The 26,892-nt window shown below is 40.1% G+C and overlaps 1 protein-coding gene across 1 annotated transcript in view; it reads right to left on the bottom strand.

The window, feature by feature from the left end:
- Positions 1–1,046: 1,046 nt before the first annotated feature.
- SNX27 (sorting nexin 27) overlaps positions 1,047–26,892 on the bottom strand; it is an 84,502-nt gene continuing 58,656 nt past the window's right edge. Inside the window, 7 exon segments of the mRNA XM_027097841.1 lie at positions 1,047–4,913; positions 5,800–5,859; positions 6,243–6,371; positions 6,699–6,848; positions 15,178–15,267; positions 23,218–23,381; positions 25,629–25,707. Coding sequence (XP_026953642.1) covers positions 4,866–4,913; positions 5,800–5,859; positions 6,243–6,371; positions 6,699–6,848; positions 15,178–15,267; positions 23,218–23,381; positions 25,629–25,707 — 720 coding nt within the window. The 3' untranslated portion in view covers positions 1,047–4,865.

Genomic DNA, 26,892 nt, shown 5'->3' with positions numbered 1-26,892 from the left:
CTATTGCAGTATCTAACACAATACCGTGCACACAGTAGATGTTCAATAAAAGTTTGACTTTAACTTCTATAATTCTAACTCTGGAGTTCCACTTTCTACTTCTCTGTGGATTCTTCCCTTGTTAAAGAAAAAAAAATTTTTTTTCCCCATTAGCACAGTAATATTTACCAGATTTCAATTATTGAATGCTGACGGCTCAGTGAGAGACCCACAGCAATGTCTCTCCCCGAACTGCCAAACCAAATGTCAAACTACACCTTGCTCTTATGGTCTCCAATCAAGGAGCAAAAGCACATGGCTAGGGATTAAAAAAACAAAACAGGAAGGTTTATAAAAAATAATTTTAAATATCCGACCTAACACAAATGCTGAGCTTTTCAGAATAGATTCAGCCCATAAACTAACACACAGACAGAGTAGGGTAGGCATCCTTAAGAGTAGGTACTCAGGCTACAACACCTGAGATTCCTCCGCAAAAGCAAAGAACATGCAAGACCACGCTTATTCTCAGGAGTGTGGGCAGAGGGGAGAATATAATCACCCAGAGGACATGGTATTGAGCTGGCATTCGTTAGGGGTAAGAGGTACCATTCAGTTCAGATTCCAGAGAGAAGTTTCCTAAGTAACTTAAAAAATGAAAAAGTATATACATGTGGCTGGGGGCAGGCGGACAGTGCTAAGATCTGTCCCAAGGGCTCTGCCAGGCTCTATCTGCATAAGGCTGAGGAACAGAAGTCCTGTGAGTCTTAACGTGGAGTTTGTGCAAGCTGGCACAACCAACCCTGAGGGTTGAGGGGGAAGAAGGAATTTTCAAAGGAGGAATTTTCTGGAAATAGAACTTTGGACCAGGGGCCTCCCAGCTTCTCCATTTCCCACCCTTCCCCATCTCCTGCTCTCAAACAACCGCCTCACTAGCTAGTTGGTCAGGAGAACTAGTCAGATGTTCCTTCCCATTTTCAGACTGATCATTCAAACTCAAATCTCAAACGTCTTTCTTCACCTCTTCCCACACAACCCGAAGGATTTGTAAGTCTAGGAAACCAAAGAATAGTTTCATCAATAAATCAATTTATTTAAAAGAATATGTTACAATTAATTACACTAAGTGACATTACCAAACAATTTTAGAGTGGTTAGCTCTAGAACAAGGAATGAAAGAAACACTGTTAGCCATTATGTGTCTGTGTATTTTCTCTTCACATTTCTTAAATCACAAATAAAAAATACAAGATACTGCAGTGAAAATACAATTAGAGTTTCTCTCAAATAAATTAAAAGTGTGCATGGTCTGGGGAAAACTGAAGCCCTGCTCACTGGCTTACAAAGGGGGATGTGATATAAAACTGGTGTCCAAGTTTAGCAGTTAGTTGGCCAGTGCCTCCACCCACATCATCCCCTCTTCGATTCTGTTCTTCCCCAGAGCCTTAAGCTTCCCACACACCCTAGATTACTGCTGAGGAGTGAGCTGACACCATCCTGTATGAGTGAGGCCTGGCACGATGTGCTCAGGTTTAGGGCAAGAGGAGGGCAGGAGGTGAAACCGGAAGATGGGGAACTAAAGATGCGCACCCACTGCCTCTGCTATCTAAGTATTTAACCATGTCACCCTCCCTCCAAAAGGAAGCTAATGTGACACAGTGACTCTGGAAGGAACCTAGCGGTATGCTGGGGTGCAAAAGACCAAATGGTTTCTACCGCTGAATCAATCCAGCCAGAGAACATGAACCAGAGAAGGGAGGGCACAGTTGTCCCTCTAGGTCTGGAGACTTCGGGTCACCCAGGATGCAGTCCCCTTTAAGAAAACTGCCTTCAAGAGCCAGGCCCCTAAGCTGGCAAATTCTGAAATGAAAGAGAGAGGTATCACCTCCTGTTAGAGCTGCTGCTCCAAGCATTGGGTTTGGAGATATAAGAGGGGATAACCCGAAGCTACTGGCCTGCGTAACTAAAGGATGAAACTGGATGGGCCAGGCACGGGGATGCTGAACATTTCTCTAATTCCTCCCTGAGAGCTGTCCAGGCCTAGGAGCTGCCCCGAGCACTCGCCTGTGCTGAGCTTAGACCTAGGGCAAGGGGAGGGCAGAAAAATGGAGAGTAAAATAAAAATATAAGGAGCAGAAAACCCAAAGCATGGCCCAAGGGAACCCTTTCTGCAGGGATGGGTGTCTCGGGGCCTGCATTTTCTCCTGATCCATAAAAACTCTGAGTTTTTATGGATAGAAACTCTCCGTTGGGAAGGGAGGACAACGAGAGATCAGAGAGATCCTGCTGGCTCTGCTGGGGCAAAGCAGGGGGAAAGGGGAGCCTCTCTATTTCCCGGAGACAAACTGCAAAAAGAGACTGAGCAGAAGACTCCCTGGGCAGAACCCTGGACTGAGAAAGGTGGTAGGGATTCAAGAAAGGAAGTGCAGAGCAAGGGGGAAAGGGTATCACACTAACACTGCTTCGTGCAAAGAAGAGCTTGACTGGATGGAGCTGTACAGCCACAGCGACCTCTGCCTCCATTGCAGGACACTGCTGTGGGTGGGAGAGAAGAAGGCGCTGTGCTCCAGGGTTTCCCTGCTTTCCCCTTCTCACTGTAGCTGGGGCTTTGTTAGTGGTAGAGTCTCAAGCAGAGGCTAAACAGGCTAACTACCTACAGGGCCCTCACCCAGTCTCCAAGCACCAAGTGAGTGCCAGGTCAGAACGACACAGGAGCAGCGTCTATGCACGCTAAAGGCATCCCCGCTACTCTCACATCACAGGTCAGCATCTGGGCTTCCCACGGACTCCCGGATTTGTTCATTCCTCTCCCACTCTGAAGGAATAGGGGCAAACTGCTATTTTTAAAGTCTGAACGAAGCTGGTGCCAAAAGCCTCTTCAGCATCTTGGAGTGGGCAATCAACATACCTTCTTCCTTCCAGGGTCCCTTGGCTCATTATTAAATTCATTTAAGCCAGAAGAAGTTAATTCTGTGCAAAAGCCTCCAAATCAGGGATCACGCCCTGCAATTTTAAACATTCAGCTTTCTTACATTTCGCACTCTGTGATTCCACCTGGGTTTGGAGAAGGTGAGGAAAGATAGGATGTCCTATGTGATCCCACACCCCCTGGGGCAAGCGCCTGCCAAGACAACAGAGTGAGAGAGAAAGCAAAGTGGCCTCACAACAATCTGCAAAAACAAGTTACAAAAACAGAAACTTCAAACCACCCCAACACTGCTCAGTGGAGTCGACTACAACCAACTATGGTTGCCTCCCAGTTAGACAAAGCAAAAGATGCCATCCTATGGAGGTTTCTGTTTAGAAGGTAGAGAAGGAAAAAAGTAAAGAAGGCTCAAAAATGTTTCAGGTGCATCGGAGCCTGACTGCATCAGAGCTCCCAATGCAGTACCTTTGGAGGCTGGGGGTTGAGAATGTTGCTCTACCCCAGTCAGTCCTGGCCCCAGATCCTGGCATGTAGCTCTCAGGTCTCAAAAGGTCTAACTGCAAGATCAGATGAGGAGCTCTTTGAGGGACAAAAAGATTTTCCTTCAGGTTCCTTTTAATTCAAAGCTGAGATCCAACCCAAATCAACCATATTACTACTGCTCCTTCCTGGGTCCTCAGCTGGCTTGGACGGGGTATGGTTTGCCCGGCATGGGCCACCGACCCTTCCAAGTTTCCCCAAGGCCTTGGGGATGCTGTCAGATCCTTCCCCAACATGGGCGTTTAAGGAAGTCACAGAGAATGTAATAGTTACGGGTGGTTATTGGTCAGCAATGGAGTAGGGAAAAGCTTATATTCATAGGGACTTTCTTCTTTCCCTCCCCCTACTTAAGTCCAATCTTTGTGCCTAAAGGTATCAGCTTTAACTCTGGTCCCGAGTACCATCCCTGCTTCAGAACGAGCGGGGAAATGGGAAATCATGACCAATAAGTGTTTCAGGTGTCTGTGGCGTCAACCTCCTGAGCCCGCCCTCCCCTTCATTCTAGGCCTGTTGAGGGAAACCATACAGGGGGCCCTCGGGAAGCAGGAAGATGTGGAATGTGGCTAAAAGCCATGAGTGGAAGAGACAGAGATGGACCAGGAAAGTTGTCTTGGAATCAAGAGAGACCACACCAAGTCTTTAGACTCTCGCTGCAGATCTGCAGCCTTGCTGCCCTTGAGAAACACACCTCTTTCTCCTCCCCAGCAGCCTCTTGGAAGATAAAGAAACTATGCTCCTTGCTCCTCAGACTCTATGGCAACCCATGATCCAGAATCTTCATTCAATACAAAAAAGGGGGGAAAAACCCAAGCAGGTTGTAAACTTTTCGAGTCCTTCATGAGGAGAGGTATTTTTCCCTGTAAATTTTTTTTTTCCTTTTTAAAGTTTGTTTCAAAATAAAGAGAGCAAGAGAGAAGTCATGAATTCTAGTGAAAGGTGTGTAAAAACACAAGCTAAAAAAGGTACTGCCATCAATATGAAATTTAAAAAGAAATATATATATGTATATACGTGCAGCTAATTTGTGTATATATAATTTTTACATACATACATATATATGCCTGAACAGTGCAAATGGATGGAGTTCATAGTTCCAGTTCTAAAAATATAGTACAAGGAGAGTCTGTTGGTATGAGGCCCAGTTGAAAAGACAAAGATACCTTTGGCGAGTCGGTTGGGCTTATTTCTTTTCCTGTCTTAACTCAGTTGACTCCTGGTGCTGACCCATCTGTTGTTCTCTACCAGCTCAATTCCAGAGATATGAAATTCAGAGGGATTATTAATAATATTTAGTTTAGGGCTTTTGAATATAATGACTTTTTTCCTTTTTCTCTTCTTTCGTGTTAATGGTTACTCTGACATGGGAGACGAAAGGGATAAGAGGATGAGGGTGAAGAGAAGGGAAGAGGGTAACGAAAGGCTAGGTGGCCACATCCCTCTGCTGTGACCTCGCCATCTGGAAAATGTTCTGAAAGGAAAAAAAGAAAAGAGTTACTGGGAAGCCTTAGGTGTCCTCATCTCCTCCCATCTAGAGACAACCCCTCACACAGAAAACGTATGACTGGATGGATGACTTGATCTGATTGGCCTCTTCACTTGATATAACTTTCCATCAAGAATCATAGCCTTTTAGAGTTGGAAGGGACCTAGGATATTAACTATCTGGTTCAGCCTTCCTGTCTCACAGATGAGGAAAGATGAGAAGACTGAGATCCAGGGAGGCTGATTTGTCCAAGATCACAGAGAGAAAAAAAGCTGGGAGAGAATCCAGATCTGATTCCCAGAGCCCAATGTTCTTTCTACTATACCAAGAATATAAATTTTCTTATTCCTGACTTTACCCTCTGAACCTTGGAAACATCTTCTCTGAGAGTAAGTAGCTAATTATTCTGAACGTTTTAAATTCTGTTCCAGCACTGGCATATACAGACAGCAGGAAAGCAGCAGCAAAAACCTTCTCATGCACACGCACTCCTGGTTAGCCTAGACAGACTCTTTCACGTCTCACCCAGTCAGAATGGCTAAAACTGAGGACAGCTGCCCTTCTGGGTCAGGAAGAACACGGAGGGCGACTGACAAAAAACAAGCAGAGGAGGGTGCATGAAGTCATGAGAGATGGAATAGCCTGTAGCCAATGGCCAATCTCTAGACGATGGAAGAAGGGCTTTTTGGCATAGTCCGTTTAGCGTCCAAGGCTAATAACCTCTCTGGAAGAATATCCTGGCTCACATGGGATAACCAGTCTCCTAGACAGATGGAGATGAGGGCCCCAGGTATTTGGCCACAGGACTATACATTTTAAACAAACAAACAAAAAAAGATAAAAAGGTCAATTCAAGATTGTTTAGAATTACCTCTTTTCTCCACTTGAGCTCGCAGAACACCCTCTCGAAGCATTCATGCATGTAATTGAACTGAAAAAAAAAACAGAGCAACACTCACTGGCTTCTCAAGACCAGGCACCAAAGGACCATGCCTTTGAACTCCTGCCCAGAGTCACCTTCCAAACTTGCTCAGCCTAGAGAAAAACCTTAACAAGCTCCATAAAACCCAGGCCTGGCTCATCTGCTATTCTCTGGCTCCTTCTAGTGGTTAACTGTGAGTCAAGTGGGATATGAAATTGCCAATCCTACTCAGGCCTAAAGGAAAGTCAGGAAGAACCTGGGGCTCTAGGATTCAAACAGATTCAGATCTCAAAACAACAGCTCTACAGCTCTCTCCATTTACGCATTTAGCTTAAGGAGAACTTTAAGCCCAATCTACTTTCCCCGTGCATGCTTCCCCAACTACCACTCACATATGGTGTGAAGATTTTAACCCATCGAGGCTTCTTCTCTCCTCGAGCATATTCAAAACAGAAGGCCATTCCTTCTTCATCTGTATCCCATCGTTGCATCTCATCCCATTCAAATGCTATTACCTGGTTCTAAACAACCGAGAACAAGAGCATAAGTTTGAGAATGCTGGGGAGCTTAGGTAAGATGGTTCTGAACCAGACAGCAGAAAAGAAATCAGTAGAGGTCTACATCATTTCAGGGAAAAGACTGTGACAGAAGAATAAAAGTCAGTGTAAGCAGCCAGTGAAGGTGAGGAGCAGTGTAGATCCAGAGCCTATTTACCCCAGTCAAAACAGTCTTGATATCATTTCCCCCACAAGGAGGAATTAAAACATAGCAAGTGAGTATCAAAGTATTCCCGGTGTTCCTGGACCATGCCCCCTGACTTCCCAGCTACATGCTAAATGAACTCTCACCTCCAGCTGTCCTTCTTCAGTGCAGGCATGCAGTTTAAAGTGCGTGATGCTGATGGCTGTGATAACATGCCCCTTTCTCCTGGAGTCGCAGGCACAGTGGGGGAAGATGATTTCATTGTAGCCCTCACAAGTCCTTAGCATGTTGAGGTACTAGAGAAAAAAGGAAAGAGAAACAGTGTTACTATGGAACTACACCGTCATCAGGAGCTGCTGCGATGGCACACAAAAGAACCGAGAGAAACCTCGCAACCTGGAGACCTTGCCTCTGGTCTCACGTCCATTGCCAAGCTGGGACAGGGCTCCTAGATGATCCACTATCCTTCTAACTTCCAACTCCATACTTCCAACCCTGCTCTCTTTCTCTACTTATATATATAAATGAAGCCAGAAGAGATACCGCAACCAAGAGCCCTAGGACTAGAGGGAACTCACAATGCCATTTAGCCCAGCCCTCTATTTTCACTGTACCTAAGGGATGGAATCAAATCTATCCTTATAATTAAGGTAAGAGAGCTAATGTTTCTCATCTCTTCTCCAATCAAAAGTTAGAATGATCTCAGTGATGAGGATTAAGCTATCCCAAATCTCACATTCATAAAAAGTTTAAGCTGAAGGAAACTTTAAAAGTTAGTCATTTTACAGAAACTCAGAATAATAATGAGACTTGCTTAATGTCACAGGTAATAGTAAGTGGCACAACCAGGATTAGAAGCCAGGTTTAATTTCTAGGCCTCTGATCCTTTCTCTATTACCAACTAGTCCCATTTAGCCCCACTGCCCCTGGGTCTCCCGCATATATGTCTCCTTAAAAAGCATCTAGACCCAGAACAAGTGACATACGTGACCCTCACAGGTACAATGCGCCAAGACTGACCCAGAGAGGCCTCTGAACTCTTTGTCCCTTCTCCTCTACAGTTAAGGCTGGCCTCTCTCTTACTTAACTCACTATGTTGAGTTGAGAGGGGAGAGAGTAAAAGATAATGAATGGGAAGGAGAGAAGAGAAATAGGGAAAGATGATAAGGAAAAAAGAAGATGCAGGGACTCTGACCTGGTTTCCTCAGTGATTGCCGGGGAAACAAGCAAACAGTCTCAAGTCTGTGTGACACCCCCATCTGCATGTCACACAGGAAGAACAAGGCATAGTGGTGATGTGTGCAGAGAGTTAGAGAGAAGACAAAGGTCTAGCACCCTAGTTGATTTCACCTAGATGGGTACGGAGGTTAGAATACACTGGAGAGCTGCCTTCCGCCTCACCGAGAGAAAAGAAGAGACAGGCACAAAAAGGGCCCTAGGCAACCTATGGCTCTGGTACCAAGGAATGGCACCTAAGACTGTCTCTACTGCCACCAGGGACTTTCCGGGAAGACCTAAGGGCCCAGGGGGAAAAAAATTACACCACAGGCTCCCTTCCCTACTTTGTATTTACTTCTGCTTGGGTAAAATAATAGCAACTTTAAAGGTGAAAACTTATAAAGGGGTAGCAAGAACACAGGGACAGGGTCAATACAGAAGTGCCAAAATACTTCATTTGCATCATTTTTCTTCTCTGTCTCCCTCCATTACCCCATCCATCCCCCTTGACCATCATGCATCCTGAACCAGTGATAAACTGCTTAGGCCTTCTACTGGCACTATGAACAAAAATAAATCGCTGGCTACTATCTATACTTTGGTAAATATGACAGGCAGTCGATGATAGGAGAGAACTCTTCTGGGGTTATAACAAGCAGCAAACAGCACAGAGTAGTGATCAAGAGCCTGGGCCCAGAACGCCCCAGGCTTGAATCCTGGACCCATAACTTCCTAACTCTGTAACCTTGGGCAAGTTATTTGAACTCTAGCAAATTATTAAATCCTAGGAGCCTTTGTTTCCTCTTCCATAAAAAGGGAAATAATAGGGCTTCCCTGGTGGCGCAGTGGTTGACAGTCCGCCTGCCAATGCAGGGGACGCGAGTTCGTGCCCCGGTCCGGGAGGATCCCACGTGCTGCGGAGCGGCTGGGCCCGTGAGGCATGGCCGCTGAGCCTGCGCGTCCAGAGCCCGTGCCCCGCAATGGGAGAGGCCACAACAGTGAGAGGCCCGCGTACCGCAAAAAAAATAATAAATAAATAAAATAAATTTTTTTTAAAAAAGGGAAATAATAATAGCATCTATACCATACAGTTATTTGTGACCTTGAAAAGTATTTAGCATAGTACTTAGTACATAATTAGGTATTCAATACATGACAGCTTTAAAAAAAAATTTTAAAGGCTCCATTAAGGTAAGGTGTCATTGGGGAAATTTAAGGTTTTCCCGAGATTATCAGGTCAGGTAGTATTTCTCAGTTTTAAGTGGGCAATCTCTACATTCCTCGATTTGCAGAAAACATAGAGAAGAAATATTTAAAATTTTACATACATCCAAATTTCCAAAGGAAAGTTAATTTTTGTTTTCAAACATGTTTACATAAGGGTGTAGCTATGTACTTCAAACAAAAAATTATCCTGTCTATTCTCCTTTCATATTAAATTCTGAGTAGCTAAATATGTATCCCAAATTACCCTCCTTGACTTGTATACCACTTAGATGATGGTGCACATCAGGCAAGAGAAGAGGACAGGTATGGCATGGGACATTTTATAAATGTTCAATGTTCAGCAAGATAGGTAAATACTGAAACAGGACGGTTATTAAAGCAGAGACAGTACTTAACAGAGCAAAACACTTTAGGTGAGGGATGGAGGTCCATTCTGGAGAACTCTCTGTTCTCCCAAACAACCTGCCAAGGGTCAAACCAGATCTAAAATTGAAATAAAGGCCTGAGAGGAAACTTGGAAGCCAACTCTCCCAAATTCCAAGGGTAGTGTTTCTCAAGCACCTAAAGTTGCAGACTCACTAGGGTGCTTCTGTAAAAATCTTCACAAATATTTCTAGGTCATACCCGTAGAGGTTCTGGTTTAGTAAATGTGAGGTGGGCTCCAGAAATCTGCATTTTGAGCAGGCTTGACAAGTGATTCCCATGTAACTGGGCTGGCAACTACACTTTGAGAAACACTGACTTCCACATAATACTGCCTTTTGTGAAATCATTAAAAATTATGTTGACAAACACAAACCCAGAAACTTTTTTTCTTTTTTAATAAGTTTATTTATTTTATTTATTTATCTATGGCTGTGTTGGGTCTTCGTTGCTGCATGCAGGCTTTCTCTATTTGCGGCGAGTGGAGGCTACTCTTCGTTGCAGTGCGCGGGCTTCTCATTGCAGTGGCTTCTCTTGTTGTGGAGCACGGGCTCTAGGCGTGCAGCTTCAGTAGTTGTGGCGCACAGGCTTATTTGCTCCGCGGCATGTGGGATCTTCCTGGACCAGGGCTCGAACCCACGTCCCCTGCATCGGCAGGCGGATTCTTAACCACTGCGCCACCAGGGAACCCCAAACCCAGAAACTTCTTATTTGTCAGTTCAACAATGGCAAGATATAAGTTACACGTGTTCACTGCTTGTGTGAGAGTTGAAAAAAAAGAGAGAGGGACTTCCCTGGTGGTGCAGTTGTTATGAATCCGCCTGCCAATGCAGGGGACACGGGTTCAAGCTCTGGTCCGGGAAGATCCCACATGCCACAGAGCAACTAAGCCTGTGTGCAACAGCTACTGAGCCTGCACTCTAGAGCCTGCAAGCTACAACTACGGAGCCCGCGAGCCACAACTACTGAAGCCTGCGCGCCCAGAGCCCGTGCTCCGCAACAAGAGAAGCCACTGTAATGAGAAGCCCGTGCACCGCAACGAAGAGTAGCCCCCGCTCGCTGCAACTAGAGAAAGCCCACGTGCAGCAACGAAGACCCAACGCAGCCAAAAATAAGATAAATAAATATTAAAGACTTAAAAAAAAGAGAGAGAGAGAAAAAAGAAAAAACAAGTCTTATGTACACTATATTCTCAACCATCCTAATTTGAGATTCAATCTAACTTTGCAAACCGGTAAAAAACAAAAACATTTTGATCACACTGGGTATTACAAACTATGGCAAAGGTATGAGCTGTCCTCTGTATTCAGAGAGCAAGGGAACTTACACAAAGCTTATTTATCTGTTAACTTTGGAATATTTTGTCAAGATTCTACTTGAGAGCTAACAACCTGAACATCCCCAATTTACAGAAAAGAAACTGAAAGTGACAAGTTTGTGAATTGCTGAAGGTCTCACAGTGATCTGGCAACTAATCGTAGTGATACGGCCTAATCTCAGGCCTATCAACTGTGCTAAGTTGTTACAATGGTATCAAGACCTACGGGCTCTGAAGGGTCCATCTGAGGTGGTAGTTTCAATGTATTGACCATTGACTAGGCTAATGTCTTTGAACACTGATACCTGAATAAAACCCAAACTTTTGTCAGGGGGGAGGTCTTTAAAATAGGACTGCAGTATTATGGGACCGGTACACACTTGTACACCGGCACTAGGTTTTCAAGAGAAGCATATTTTATACTCAGTTCAGATGACCCACGGGGAAACCTATCAATGTACTAACTGCACTTGTGTTCTTAACTGAGGATTACAAGATACAAACTTGAGTCTAAAAAATAATTTCATAATAGATTACTATGCTTGTTAAACTCAGATTTTCTATATTTTGCCACAGAACAACCCAAACCTATTTATTTCTCTAGCACTTTGCACTGTGCCTGGCACACACTTGGTGCTCAACAAATATTTTTTGTTAAATGTATAAATGGAAGCTAGTGTGTTTAGAGTGCTATATGTGCAAAGAAACAATCTGTATTCCATATTCAGAAGGCCTTATGAAATTACTTTGATTCTGCTGGCTTTGACAAAGGCAAAGAACTATTGCAGAGGTGGATAGCCCTTTTCGTAGAAGATGCAGATGTGTTGGTCAGAATCATGCATTAATATATAGAAGACAATACCATTATCTTAAAGAAGAGGTGGAAGTTGAGTTTTAAAATCCTGTCTCCCACATAGCAAAATTCCCTTTACCAAAATTCTGCCAAGACTTTATTCTATTTTTTAAAAAACATTTTTATTTATTTTCAAATATTTATTTATTTATTTGGCTGCCCCGCAGCATGCGGGATCTTCGTTGCCGTGTGCGGGATCTTTTTAGTTGAGGCTCGTAGCTGTGGCATGTGGGATCTAGTTCCCTGACCAGGGATTGAACCCAGGCCCCCTGCATTGGGAGCGTGGAGTCTTAACCACTGGACCACCAGGGAAGTCCCAAAACTTAATTCTATTTAAAAGATTTTTGTGTTGTCTATTTCAGCCTGTTGGTATGCAGAACATTGGTGGATGGTTCCCTTTTTGTTACATGAGTGATAAAATAACTATTCCACCTAGATATAAGACTATGGGCTTAAGTTCAGTGGCTAACTTGTTTCCATTCTTATTCCAATACAATTAATTAATTTAAAAAATAAATAAATAAAATTATTTATTTATTTTTGGCTGCATTGGGTGTTCGTTGCAGTGCACGGGTTTCTCATTGTGGTGGCTTCTCTTGTTGCCGAGTACAGGTTCTAGGTGCACAGGCTTCAGTAGTTGTGGCACACCAGCTCAGTAGTTGTGGTGCATGTAACATGCTTACACTGTTGGTGGAAATGTAAGCTGATGCAGCCACTGTGGAAAACAGTATGGCGGTTCCTCATAAAACTAAAAATAGAACTGCCATATGACTCAGCAACCCCACTCCTGGGCATATATCTATACAAAACCGTAATTCAAAAAGATATATGCGGGCTTCCCTGGTGGTGCAGTGGTTAAGAATCCACCTGCCAATGCAGGGGACATGGGTTAGAGCCCTGGTCTGGGAAGATCCCACATGCAGCGGAACAACTAAGCCCGTGCGTCACAGCTTCTGAGCCTGTGCTCTAGAGCCCGCGAGCCACAACTACTGAGCTGGAGTGCCACAACTACTAAAGCCCGTGCCCCTAGAGCCTGTGCTCGGCAACAAGAGAAGCCACTGCAATGAGAAGCCCGCGCACCTCAATGAAGAGTAGCCCCTACTCATCACAACAAGAGAAAGCCCTGTTGCACACAGCAACAGAGACCCAACACAGCCAAAAATGAAAATAAATAAAATAAATAAATTTATTTTTAAAAATGCACCCCTATGTTCATAGCAGCACTATTCACAATAGCCAACACATAGAAACAACCTAAATGTCCACCAACAGATGAATGGATAAAGATGTGTTACATATATACAATAGAATACTACTCAGTGCTATAAAAAAGAACAAAATAATGCCATTTGCAGCAACATGGATGCAACTAGAGATTATCATACTAAATGAAGTCAGAAGGAGAAAGACAAATACCATATAATATCACTTATATGTGGAATCTAAATTATGACACAAATGAACCTATCTACGAAACAGAAACACAGACACAGAGACCAGACTGGTGGTTGCCAAGGGGGAGGAGGTTGAAGGAAAAATGGAGTGGAAGGTTGGTGTTAGCAGATGTAAGCTTTTATATACAGAATGGATGAACAACAAGGTCCTACTGTACAGCACAGAGAACAATATTCAATATCCTATGATAAACCATAATGAAAAAGAATATTAAAATGAAGTATGTGTATATGTGTGTGTGTGTATGTATATATATATATATATATACACACACATATATATATATATATATATATCTGAATCACTTTGCTGTGCAGCAGGAATTAACACAACATTGTAAATCAACTAAACTTCATTAAAAATACTGAAAAATAAAATCTATAAAACAATAAATACTGGAGAGGGTATGGAGAAAAGGGAACCCTCCTGCACTGTTGGTGGGAATGTAAATTAGTATAGCCACTATGGAGAACAGTATGAAGGTTCCTTAAAAAACTAAAAATAGAGCTACCATATGACCCAGCAATCCCACTCCTTGGCATATACCCTGAGAAAGCCATAATTCAAAAAGAGACATGTACCACAATGTTCATGCAGCTCTATTTAAAATAGCCAGGACATGGAAGCAACCTAAATGTCCATCGACAGACGAATGGATAAAGAAGATGTGGCACATGTATACAATGGAATATTACTCAGCCATAAAAAGGAACAAAATTGAGTTATTTGTAATGAGGTGGATGGACCTAGAGTCTGTCATACAGAGTGAAGTCAGAAAAAGAAAAACAAATACTGTATGCTAATGCACATATATGGAATCTAAAAAAACGGTACTGATGAACCTAGTGGCAAGGCAGGAATAAAGACGCAAACATAAAAAACGGACTTGAGGAGGGAAGAGGAAGCTGGGACGAAGTAAGAGAGTAGCACTGACATATATACACTACTAAATGTAAAAAGGATGGCTAGTGGGAAGCTGCTGCAGAGCACAGGAGATCAGCTCAATGCTTTGTGACAACCTAGAGGGGTGGGATAGGGAGGGTAGGAGGGAGGCTCAACAAGGAGGGGATATGGGGATATATGTATATATGTATACACATAGCTGATTCACTTTGTTGTACAGCAGAAACTAACACAACATTGTAAAGCAATTATATTCCAATAAAGATGTAAAAAAAAAACCTAAGGAAATTAATAATTGTTGGACTTTAGTTAATATATAACAAGTGTACCATATTAAGATAGGAACTCTGTACTATCTCCTTAGTTTTTTCTGTAATATGAAACTGCTATAAATTCTGTCAATAAAAAAGTAAAAAAAACAAAAAACCAAAGAAAACTAAAAATAGAACTACCATATGATACAGCAATCCCACTCCTGGGCATGTATCTGGAGAAACCCAAAATTCGGAAAGATACATGCACCCCAATGTTTACTGCAGCACTATTCACAATAGCCAAGACATGGAAACAACTAAATGTCCATCAACAGAGGAATGGATAAAGAAGATGTGGTACATATATACAATGGAATATTACTCAGCCATAAAAAAGAATGAAATAATGCCATTTGCAGCAACATGGATGGACCTAGAGATTATCATACTAAATGAAGGAAGTCAGGAGGCGAAAGACAAATACCATATGATATCACTCATATGTGAAATCTAAAAAATAATACAAATGAATGTATATACAAAACAGAAACTGACTCACAGACTTCGAAAACAAACTCATGGTTACCAAAGGGGAACGGTGGGGGGGGAGGGATAAATTAGGAGGTTGGGATTAACATATACACACTATATGTATTAAAGTAGGAGGTTTGGGATTAACATATACACATTAACATATACACTCTATATTTTACTATATGTAAAATAGGGATAAATAGATAATCAACAAGGACGTACTGTATAGCACAGGGAACTCTACTCAATATTCTGTAATAACCTATATGGGAAAAGAATCTGAAAAAGAATGGATATATGTATAACTGAGTCACTTTGTTGTATATCTGAAACTAACACAACTTTGTAAATCAACTATACTCCAATATAAAATTAAATTACATTAAAAAAAGAGATAAAAAGGGGCATTTTATAAAGAGATTATGGGGACATAAACCTACCATGACCATTTTCCTTTGTTCATACAGCTTCTGTAATTGGTAGGATTTTTCCTCTGCTTTGATGTAACCTTTTTTCACATCATCAACAGCCTGTCACCAAAACAAGGCAGGGAAGAAAGAAATGTAAAAATTAGTATCAAGTACATTCTTGATAAAAATAAAGAGACATAGATTCATTTTCACAATAACTCTTATCCATCTGTTATCACCAGTAAACTCTGCCACATGGGTATATTTACTGGAATAAGTAGTATTTAATGAGTGTCTGGTATGTGCTCAAGGATTGTTCTAGGCACGTGAGGGATCTGGTTTCTCCTGTTAAGAGATTTAAATTCTGGTTAATTTATACATGAGAAAGAATTACAGAACACTGCAAGATAGTATACAATACTGTATTAAAGATAATAGTGAAGTAGCAAAAAATGTGTGACATAAATAGTAAGTGATACATGCAGCCAGAACAGGAGAGCTTATTGCTAACCATAGTTATCAAGGAAGTCTCAGTTGGACCTCAAAGGAGAGGTTGAATAGAAGAAACTACAAGCTAAAGTCAGGAAACAGGAATGGGTTTGACCTTAAATACATTCAGGAGACAGACTTGCCTGATTTGAATAAAGGGTACATGTTAGGGGACAATGAAAAATAATTCTGAATGGGTAGGTTAATAGGGTATGAAGGATCCTAAAGAGCAGGCACAGGAATTTAGACTTAAGGAGAGTAGAGAGCTAAAATAAATAATAAAAAAACTGTTGTTACTGTTGTTTTTTAAGAAAGATTGATCTGTATATGACTGCCCAAATGATTTAAGCCAAGGAGAGAATGAAACAAGGGAGATCAACGATGTTGTGGTACTTTAAGCATGAAATGAAACAAGACCTTAATCTAGGGTGGTAACAACTGGAAGAGAGGAAGTGATAAATCTGAGACCATGAACCGAAAAACTTTCAGAGAGGACTTGATACAGGCATGAAGGTACCCAGATATAATATTCTAATATGCTAATTCTAAACTATTCCTGGTTCAGCCATATGAAACATACACCCCCTTTCCAACCTTACTCTACTCCTCCTCCACTCCAAGAAAAACGTAAAAAATCTAATGGAAGGGAAAACTGATCTTTGGGAGGAAAAAAAAGAAAAAGAACAAATAGAACCATTTGTCTAGGGCATTCAGGATCTAACCTCAGTGAGTTACTGAAAGGACAACTCTACACAGACACCAGGCAGGGGCCCACTTAAATCTTTATCAGAAAACTGCTGATTTCCTTAAGGCAGAAATCATTCCCCATAGTCTTTTAAGGGAAAATATTTGCATAACAGAATGAATTCAGGACTGAAGTTAAGAGACTAGTTCAAATTCTAGCTGTCACCTACCAATATGCACTTGAGTAAGTCACTTAAACCCTCTCAGTCTGTAAAACAGGAATAACATTCATCTTGTAGGTGGACAACAAAATGAGATAAAAGATGTTAATAGTTTTGTAAAGTATATATAAATATATATAAATAGTTACTATTACTATCATTTATATTAGCATCATTTAGCTGTTAAATTCCTCTAAGAAGGAATTTAATATCCTTCTTAATTAATATCCTGCCTGGGACTGCCTAATGGAAAGATTATGCCAGTGTCTCCCCAGCCCTAGCCGTATAAGCAAGGATTCACTTAGAGAGGATCATATTCACAGAGGCGATGCTCAACAAGAACTGCCACCAACGTCCTGAAGAACCTGAACATTCTGTTGTTTATCGCCAAAAGACTCAGCTGCTCCAGGTCAAATTTAAATCAGTTACTGAAAAGCTGGGAGAGAAGTAAAGAGGGAAAACAAACAAATGAATACTGGTTTATCTATTCAGTTTCCCCAATACCTAGAACTGTGTCTGACTAGTAACAGCACTTAAATGTTGATGAATGTTTCCCCAGGGCAGAGGTGGGTCATCTACCCAGAGTGAACATCTACTCCAGCAGCTCTAAGTGACCTATTTTCACATGGGGCAGTAAAAATGTTCTCTCCTCACTCATTTCTAATCAGGATTATACTGCTTGACTAGCCCTGAGTGAAAAACATAAATATTACCACACTAGATTCCTTTTTCCCTTAATTAAAAATTTTTTATTAAGGTAAAAGACATACATAATTTTTTAAATGTGTATTACTAAGAGGTGCCTAATAAAAATAAGTCTCCAAAAAAAAAAAAAAAAAAGTCTCCTGATTCAACAGCCTCATTACACAGATACTTTAAAGCACTGTAAACAGTTTTTTGTGATATTCCTTTCATAATTCTAAATGTCATGCCTATGCTGCTAATTCCTAACTTATCAATTTTTTTTTTTTAACTTATCAATTTTAGACAATGTTGACTTGCTGTTAAAAGTAATAAGTTTTAGGGACTTCCCTGGAGGTCCAGTGGTTGAGAATCCATGCTTCCACTGCAGAGGGCATGGGTTCGATCCCTAGTCAAGGAACTAGGATCCCACAGGTCACACAGTGCGGCCAAAAATAATAATAATAATAAAATAAATAAATAAGTTTTAGCTTTCTTATACCACTCCTACACTCTCACTTCTTCTTCCTTCAACACCTCAATAAAAATTAAATCAAGGGCTTCCCTGGTGGCGCAGTGGTTGAGAGTCCGCCTGCCGATGCAGGGGACACGGGTTCATGCCCCAGTCTGGGAAGATCCCACATGCCGCAGAGTGGCTAGGCCCGTGAGCCATGGCCGCTAAGCCTGCACGTCCGGAGCCTGTGCTCCGCAATGGGAGAGGTCACAACAGTGAGAGGCCCACGTACCGCCAAAAAAAAAATTAATTAATTAATTAAATCAATAATGAGTATTGATTATTGTAAGCATGTAAACATTGTTCACAACTAAATCATGTACTGTACCAGGGCTTCCTCTCTTGTACATTTTTTTTTTCCTCTTAGGTTAACTGCCTGTTTGTTTGTAACCTTCCACATGCCTCTCACCAATTCTTCCACGATAACCAAAGTCATGCTGATTCATTCAAACATTCATTTTCTAAAAACTGTTGACTGTTCTCATCTGCTGTGTCTCATCCTCTTCTCTTTGCAGGTTTATGCCTCTTAAAATCCATTAATGTTACTTTAGTGAGCTTTCAGGAAGAAGTAGTTTAAAAGTATGTTTAGTCTGTCAGGCTTAGCCAGAAATTAAATATATCCTACTATGGATTTTGACCTTATCAATTTTTTAAGGAAAAGGCACATTACTATCATTATTATCCAGTATTTCATCAATTCTAAGGTGCACATTTTTTCACATTTTATTGTTCCTAAAATTGGGATGCATCTTATAATCAACGTGTGTTGTTTAATTGGTAGCTTTTTTCTCTTGGCAGTACATAAAATACTAGTGCATCTTACAACTGATGGCATCTTAGAATTGACGAGATGCATGAGATATTCCCAACATCAACATACGATACAAAAAAATAACTAAAATTAAGTGAGGGAAAAAATTTAGTATTATTTTCCAAAAGGCACAACTGTTTACCTAGTCAATCAAAAAAATCATTTGAGCTGTTGTGCACTGCTGGGAATGTAAAATGGTACAGCTGCTATGGAAAACAGTGTGGCGATTTCCTCAAAAAATTAAAAATAGAATTACCATATGATCCAGCAATCCCAATTCTGGGTATATTAAAAGCAGAAGTTTGAAGAGATATTTACATAACCATGTTCATGACAGCATTATTCATAACAGCCAAGAGGTGGAAGCAACCTAAATGTCCATCCACAGATGAATAAACAAAATGTGATATACATGTACAATGAAATATAATTATTCAGCCTTAATAAGGAAGGAAATCCTGTCATATGCTACAACATGAAAAAGCCTTAAGGACATTATGCTAAATGAAATAAGCAAGTCACAAAAAGAAAAATAACGTATGATTCTACTTACATGAGATACCTAAAGTAGTCAAATTCACAGAGTGTAGAATGGTAGTTGCCAGAGGTAGGGGAGGGGGAAATGAGTTGTTTAATGGGTAGAGTTTTAGTTTTGCAAGATGAAAAATTTCTGAGATTCCACTGACAATAATGTGAATATATTTAACACTACTGAACTGTACATTTTAAAATGGTTAAGGGGGTAAAAAAAAAGTATTAAATTATAAATTTTAAATATGTTCAGTTTATTGTATGTCAATTATACCTCAATAAAGCTGTTTAAAAAATTGTTTGAAGAAACAGAAGAGTTCAGAAAAGTTGTTGCATATGAGATACTGCTACAAAAATAACAGCTTTTCTTTCTATATACCTAAATATTTTATTTTTGCTTTACAGTTTTATAATTCAAAAAGTAATTTCACAAGCTCTGCTTTGTTTAAATTTTGATACTGATTAAAAAAATGTGAGGTACTACTATTACCCTTTAATAGATCATAAAACAGATCTCAGCAAAGTTATGTTAAGGATTTACCCAATGGAGAGCTTGTACTTGAACCAGATATTCTGACTCCTGGTAAATAATTACTCCATTCCAACAATACAAAGAAAAAATATCCCATTCATAATTGTAATAAAAATATAAAATACTTGGGAATAATTTAAAGGGGCATATGTGAAACATAAAATGACAGAACTTTATTTGGGGAAACAAGATGAGATGAATAAAACAGAAACTTTATTTGGGGAAACAAAAGATGAGATGAATAAAACAGAAACATCACACATTTAGTTGGGAATACCACATTTAATAAAAATAGTGACTCTTCTTCAGTTAAACTATAAATTTAACAAAAACCCAATTAGAATTGTAATGGGATACTTTATAAAGTGTTATGAAATGGGTTAATTATTTTCAAAATAATTTTAAAACAAAATGTTTAAAAGAAAGTAAAAAGTAAGGATAGTATTCTCTATATGGCTCTGCTAAATTTATTATTTACAGTCACAGCAGTATAAACACTGAATATTAATCTAACAAATACTGTAATTTGACTATAGTAAGAAGATAGGACAGACGAAAAGGTACGAATATGTAGTGGAGTGGGGGAGGAAATGGAGCTAAAGTCCCATCTTCAATAGCAGGTAATTAAGCAATATTGCTTGAATAGGAAACATCAAGTAGGAGTAATATAATCAAATTATAATAGAGGTATGGAAGTAAATATAAAATGAAATAGATATCCTATATTCTTGGATTGGAAGAATTAATATTGTTAAAAAGGCCATACTACCCAAAGCTATCCACAGATTTAATGTGATCCTTATCAAATTACCCATGACATTTTTCACAGAACTAGAATAAATAATCCTAAAATTTATATGGAACCATAAAAGACCCAGAATTGCCAAAGAAATCCAAACGGAAAAATGACAAAGCTAGAGGCATAATCTTCCTAGACTTTGGACAATACTACAAAGCTACAGTAATCAAAACAGTGTGGCACTGGCACAAAAACAGATATATGGATCAATGGAACAGAATAGAGAGCCCAGAAATAAACCCACACACCTATGGTCACTTAATCTTTGAAAAGGAGGCAAGAATATACAGTGGAGAAAAGATAGTCTCTTTAGCAAGTGGTGTTGGGATAGCTGGACAGCCGTGTGCAAATCAATGAAGCTAGAACACTCCCTTACGCCATGCACAAAAATAAACTCAAAATGGCTTAAAGACTTAAATATAAGACATGACACAATAAAACTCCTAGAAGAGAACACAGTCAAAACATTCTCAGACATAAATTGCAGCAATGTGTTCTTAGGTCAGTCTCCCCAAGGCAATAGAAATAAAAGCAAAAATAAACAAATGGGAGCTAATCAAACTTTTAAGCTTTTGCACAGCAAAGGAAGCCATAAACAAAACAAAAAGACAACCTACATACTGGGAGAAAATATCTGCAAACCATGCTACTGACAAGGGCTTAATTTCCAAAATATACAAGCAGCTCATACAACTCAATAACAAAAAAATAAACAACCCAATCAAAAAATGGGCAGCAGATCTAAACAGCCATTTCTCCCAAGAAGACATACAGATGGCCAATAGGCACATGGAAAGATGCTCAACATCGCTAATTATTAGAGAAATACAAATCAAAACTACAATAAGATACCACTTAACACCAATCAGAATGGCCATCGTTAAAAAAATCTACAAATAACAAATGCTGGAGTGGGTGTGGAGAAAAGGGAACCCTCCTATACCTGTTTGTGGGAATGTAAGTTGGGGTAGCCACTATGGAAAACAGTATGGAGGTTCCTCAGAAAACTAAAAATAGAATTACCATAATACCCAGCAATCCCACTCTCGGGCATACATCTGAAGAAAACTCTAATTTGAAAAGATACATGCGCCCCAATGTTCATAGCAGCACTATTTACAATAGCCAAGTCATGGAAGCAACCTAAATGTCTGTGGACAGATGAATGGATAAAGAAGATGTGGTATGTGTGTGTGTATACACACACTCACACACACACACATACACACACACACACACACACACACACAATGGAATATTACTCAACCATAAAAAAGAATGAAACAATGCCACTTGCAGCAACATGGATGGAGCTAGAGATTATCATACTGAATGAAGTCAGACAGAGAAAGACAAATATCATATGATATCATTTATATGTGGGATCTAAAATATGACACAAATGAACTTCTTTACAAAACAGAAACAGGGGCTTCCCTGGTGGCGCAGTGGTTGAGAGTCTGCCTGCCAATGCAGGGGACACGGGTTCGAGCCCTGGTCTGGGAGGATCCCACATGCCACGGAGCAACTAGCCCGGTGAGCCACAACTACTGAGCCTGCGCGTCTGGAGCCTGTGCTCCACAAGAGAGGCCGCTATAGTGAGAGGCCCGCGCACCACGATGAGGAGTGGCCCCCGCTTGCCGCAACTAGAGAAAGCCCTCGCACAGAAACGAAGACCCAACAACAGCCATAAATAAATAAATAAATAAATAAAATTTTAAAAAAACAAAAAACAAAACAAAACAAAAAACAGAAACAGACTCACAGACATAAAAAACAAACTTCATGGTTACCAAAGGGGAAACAGGCTGGGGGAGGGATAAACTAAGAGTTTAGGATTAGCAGGTACACACTACTATATATAAAATAGATAACCAACAAGAACCTACTATGTAGCACAGGGAACTATATTCAATATCTTGTAATAAACCATAATGGAAAAGACTATGAAAAAGAATATATATGTATAACTGAATCACTCTGCTGTACACCAGAAATTAACACATTATGAATAAACTATACTTCAATAAAATTTTTTAAAAAGATGAAATAAAACAAAAAACAAGCTAAAAGAGATGAAATGGTTGCCTATGAGAGGAAAAGAGTGGGAATAACTAATATTTTTCATAATAACCTGTGTAGAACTTTAAGCTCTATGTATGTATAATTGTGATGAAAAATTTTTTGAAAAAGAACATAGCCCCATAATGTTCATTTGTTATTGTTTTAAAAAATAATAATAAATACATTTTGAACTCCAGGATATCCCCTTATTAAACTTTTTTTTTTTTAATGGCTTTATTTATTTATTTTTGGCTGCGTTGGTTCTTCATTGCTGTGCACCGGCTTTCTTTAGTTGCAGTGAGTGGGCGCTACTCTTCAATGCAGTGTGAGGGCTTCTCATCACGATGGCCTCTCTTGTTGCAGAGCACAGGCTCGAGGCGTGTGGGCTTCAGCAGTTGTGGCACACAGGCTCAGTAGCTGTGGCTTGTGGGCTCTAGAGCACAGGCTCGGTAGTTGTGGTGCACTGGCTTAGCTGCTCTGCAGCACGTGGGATCTTCTTGGACCAGGGTTCGGACCCGTGTCCCCTGCACTGGCAGGCGGATTCTTAACCAGTGCACCACCAGGGAAGTCCCCCCACCTTCTTAAACTTATCTTTTGTCAAAATGGGACAGAACATTTTACAAATTTAACTAAGATCCAGGAGACAAAACAGCTTACCTAAGGATTCACACTGTATTGGCAAATGACCACTACATACAAACAGAAAAAGAAATCAGGCCTTTCCAGGGAGATCAGTTCACCCACCTGATGAAAGAAGTAGGTAACAGCAAGGTCATTGTCATTTAAGAGGATTTCTTCTTCTGTCGTAAAAAGCCACTTTCGAATGGTTAGGCAGGTGCCTGGCACAGCTGATGTGTAATTCTGGACGTAGAGTTTATGAGGAAATTCATTAGGTGCCAGCTTACGTACTAAAGAGAAGACAAAGCAAAGAAAGCTAGAGTGAGAAGATATACAAGGCATCTCCCTAGTATGAACTGTGTAAAGCAGACAAGAATGGAGGTTATCATTAACCAGCACATCAGCTTAGTTCCATCCAGGAGCTCTGCCTTGGGACCACAAAATATCAATTTGCCTAGCCAAATCTACGCCTTCTAATATGACTGGCCAACTGAGCCTCAAGCTAACTGAAATCTTTCACCTGAATGACATGCCTTTCAGTTAACATGCTGACTTTGCAGACATCACCTACTCCAAAGTCAGTTAAAAAATCTGATCCATAACTGAGTTAAGTTACAGCAATGTCCACTGAACATCTTTAAAGCAAGCCTCCCCCTCTTACCCAGTTATGGTGCATTCAAAGTCTCTCATGTGGCAGTTCTCAATGAACAGCTTTTATTGTTAAGAGCTGAAAGGCTCTCCACATCCCCCCACAAGTCTAAGACATTTACCAAAGAAAAGTGACTTCTGGGTAGCCTTACTTCCTCTTCCTAACAATGCTCAAGCAGTATAAAACACTACCACTTTTAATTTCTATATTGTTTTTCTTTAAAAAGGGGGAGTTTTCTTCTCTTGATGTTTACTTGGCTTTATAACAGAGCAAAAGACAGATTTAATATTTCCCATTTTATTTGTTAACTAAAGCTTAGAGAAGAAGGTAAGATTAGAATCCAAGTGTCCTGGATCCTTAGCAATCCTCTGTAATATTTATATCTGCCTAGTTAGACTGCAGAGATTTGGGAAGACAATAAACAATTGGGAGATAGCTGCTTTAGGGGGAATCAAAGTTGTTCTACCTTGACCTGGGATGGCAAGGCGACTCAAATCTACCAAACTCTCTCCCTTTCCGGGATGAGGAAGTTCTGATCAGTCAATATTATCTGTTGTTTCTGGCCTTAGCCCTGTACATATATGATGTGGAAAAGACCCATAAACCGTAGGAAATCTGTCATTTAAAGCAAGCCTTCCAACTTCCTCCCCTTTGTGGTCTCAGTGCAACTATCCCTAGCTTTTATAAAAGAATATATAAGAGAAAATCTCTGTCACAGTGCAATAAAACTTCCTAGGAAGAGGATATCTGTTTACACAAACTTAAACACCGGGTTGGCCAAAAAGTTCGTTCGGTCTTTTCCATAAAATGGCTCCAGTAGCGCTTAGTTGTCTTTAACTTCATTCGAAACGGATTGTATTGTGACAGCTATCATATCAGCATGCATTTAAAAAAACTTATCAAAATTGGTGAATTTTTGTATAGCCATTTTAATATTGAAGATGGAAGAAAAAAGCAACATTTTCGGCATAACATGCTTTATTATTTCAAGAAAGGTAAAAGCGCAACTGAAACGCAAAAAAAGATTTGTGCAATGTATGGAGAAGGTGCTGTGACTGATCAAACGTGTCAAAAGTGGTTTGCAGGACTTCTCTGGTGGAGCGGTGGTTAAGAATCCACCTGCCAATACAGGGGACATGGGTTCGAGCCCTGGTCCAGGAAGATCCCACATGCCACGGAGTAACTGAGCCTGCGCACCACAACTACTGAGCGTGCACTCTAGAGCCCAAGAGCCACAAGTACTGAGCCCGCGTGCCACAACTACTGAAGCCCGCCCGCCTAGAGCTCGTGCTCCACAACGAGAAGCCACCGCAATGAGAAGCCCACGCACTGCAACGAAGAGTAGCCCCCACTCGCCGCAACTAGAGAAAGCCCGCATGCAGCAACGAAGACCCAACACAGCCAAAAATAAACTAATTAATTTTTTTTAAAAAGCAAAGGCTTTTAATCAACATATTTCTTTCTAACTCCTGAAAACAAAAAGCTATTCTTAAAAATCTACAAAAACCATAAAGTACGCTAAAACAAGCTGTGGCTAAGTAGAAAATCCCCTCTTTTTAAGGCTGTTTCATTGGAATATATTAATTTTGAACTCTGATTTTTAAAAATCTCATGAAAGTATCTGATTCAGTGCTGGGTGTAAGTAACTGATACTGCCAACAGAGGAAAAAGGGGTGATCAGGTATCTAGCCTTAGTGGGATTACGCTTAATGGGATTTGTCCTGTCTGCTTGTTAGAAACAGTCCCAATTAGTGGGATCGCCCCTTGTCTTCAAGATCTTCTTCTCTAGGCAAACAGTTTCAATTTGACAGCTTTTGGGAGCTTCAGTTTCTTAGTATTAGGATAAAATATCCTCAAACAAAACGTAATATTAGTTACTGGCACTTACCAAAGGAATGATTGATCACTTCAAATAAGGCAAAGTAATTCACTGTCGTACTGTCCATGCCAACCTTTGCTGCAATAGCCTAAAGTGTAAACAGGATAGATTAGTTTCAGGAAAACAAAATCAGACAGTGCTGTGGGAAAAGACAGGTATATGCATGAGGAATGGGGAGAAGAGAAGGGTTTTGCCATCTTGGTTTCATAGAAACTAAATTCATGGTCCACAGCTACTCTTTTTTGTATGTATGAATACATATGCATGAAATAAAAGAGAAAAATACCTTTATTTGATCCAAACAGCTATGATCTCTAAATATGAGTTTCTCCCCTCCAATTAAAGCTAATAACAGTCTCTCCTTAAATATCAGCTTTGCTCTCTGAAATAGGACTTCATATCATGAGGATCTTTTAGAATAGCACTTACAAAAAATGTGCTACATAAGGACAGATTTTAAAAAGAAAATAAATTCTTAAATATCTAGTCTCACACATTCAGCCTACATTTAATATACAGGCTGTTAACATACAAGATCTATATCTTTGGTTCTTGAGCTTAAAACATTGTTTATCAATTTTGCTCATACTTCACAAATTATTCTTGTTTACTTTTCAGATGATCCACGTCTCATGCTGGGGACCTCTATATCCTAAGAATTATCATCATCCTTATCCATGTGAAAATAGCAAAATGTTGGGACAACAGAGACATTTTAAACAAGTATCAGTCCTTCTCTCTAGGAACTAAGGTCCCAACATGATAAATAAAAAGAAATTGAAAGACTCCATATGCAAATAAAGGAAAATTGAAATTACATAAAAATAACAACAAGAAAACACAAAGCAAAAAACACAAACTAGTAGTACCAAAATTCCTTTTCAAGATCAATCCCAAAATGTATAAATAAGGTGTTAATTAAATAAGAGAAAATTATTGAGTATTAGTGTCTCAGTAAACCAAATATGATATCCTTCTTCCTGTATCTACTCACATATCAGACCTAGGTTCATCCCTGATGTGAGGCAGAAACTGGAGACTGTAAGTGTTCTAAGTTACCATTCTATACTGCACTAGATAGAAACTGAAATCTTCTCAAGGTTTGGAAAATGGCTTATAGCTAGAAGTCTCAGTAACAGGGTGAGGAGAGAAGTGAAAGAAAAAGTTAGGCCTTGCTAGAGAAGTATTGAAAATGAAACAAAACATCAATAAGCTATATAAAATTAATGTTTTCCTTGCAATCAATCCACCATTTTATAATTTCTGAAATACC

The sequence above is a fragment of the Aethalodelphis obliquidens genome, unplaced genomic scaffold (genome assembly GCF_003676395.1).
Source record: "Aethalodelphis obliquidens isolate GAN/ISIS:26980383/991018 unplaced genomic scaffold, ASM367639v1 scaffold116, whole genome shotgun sequence".
NCBI classification, from domain to species: Eukaryota; Metazoa; Chordata; class Mammalia; order Artiodactyla; family Delphinidae; genus Aethalodelphis; species Aethalodelphis obliquidens.
The sequence above is the reverse complement of the archived record's forward strand: the minus strand, read 5'-3'. Positions and strand labels throughout refer to the sequence as shown.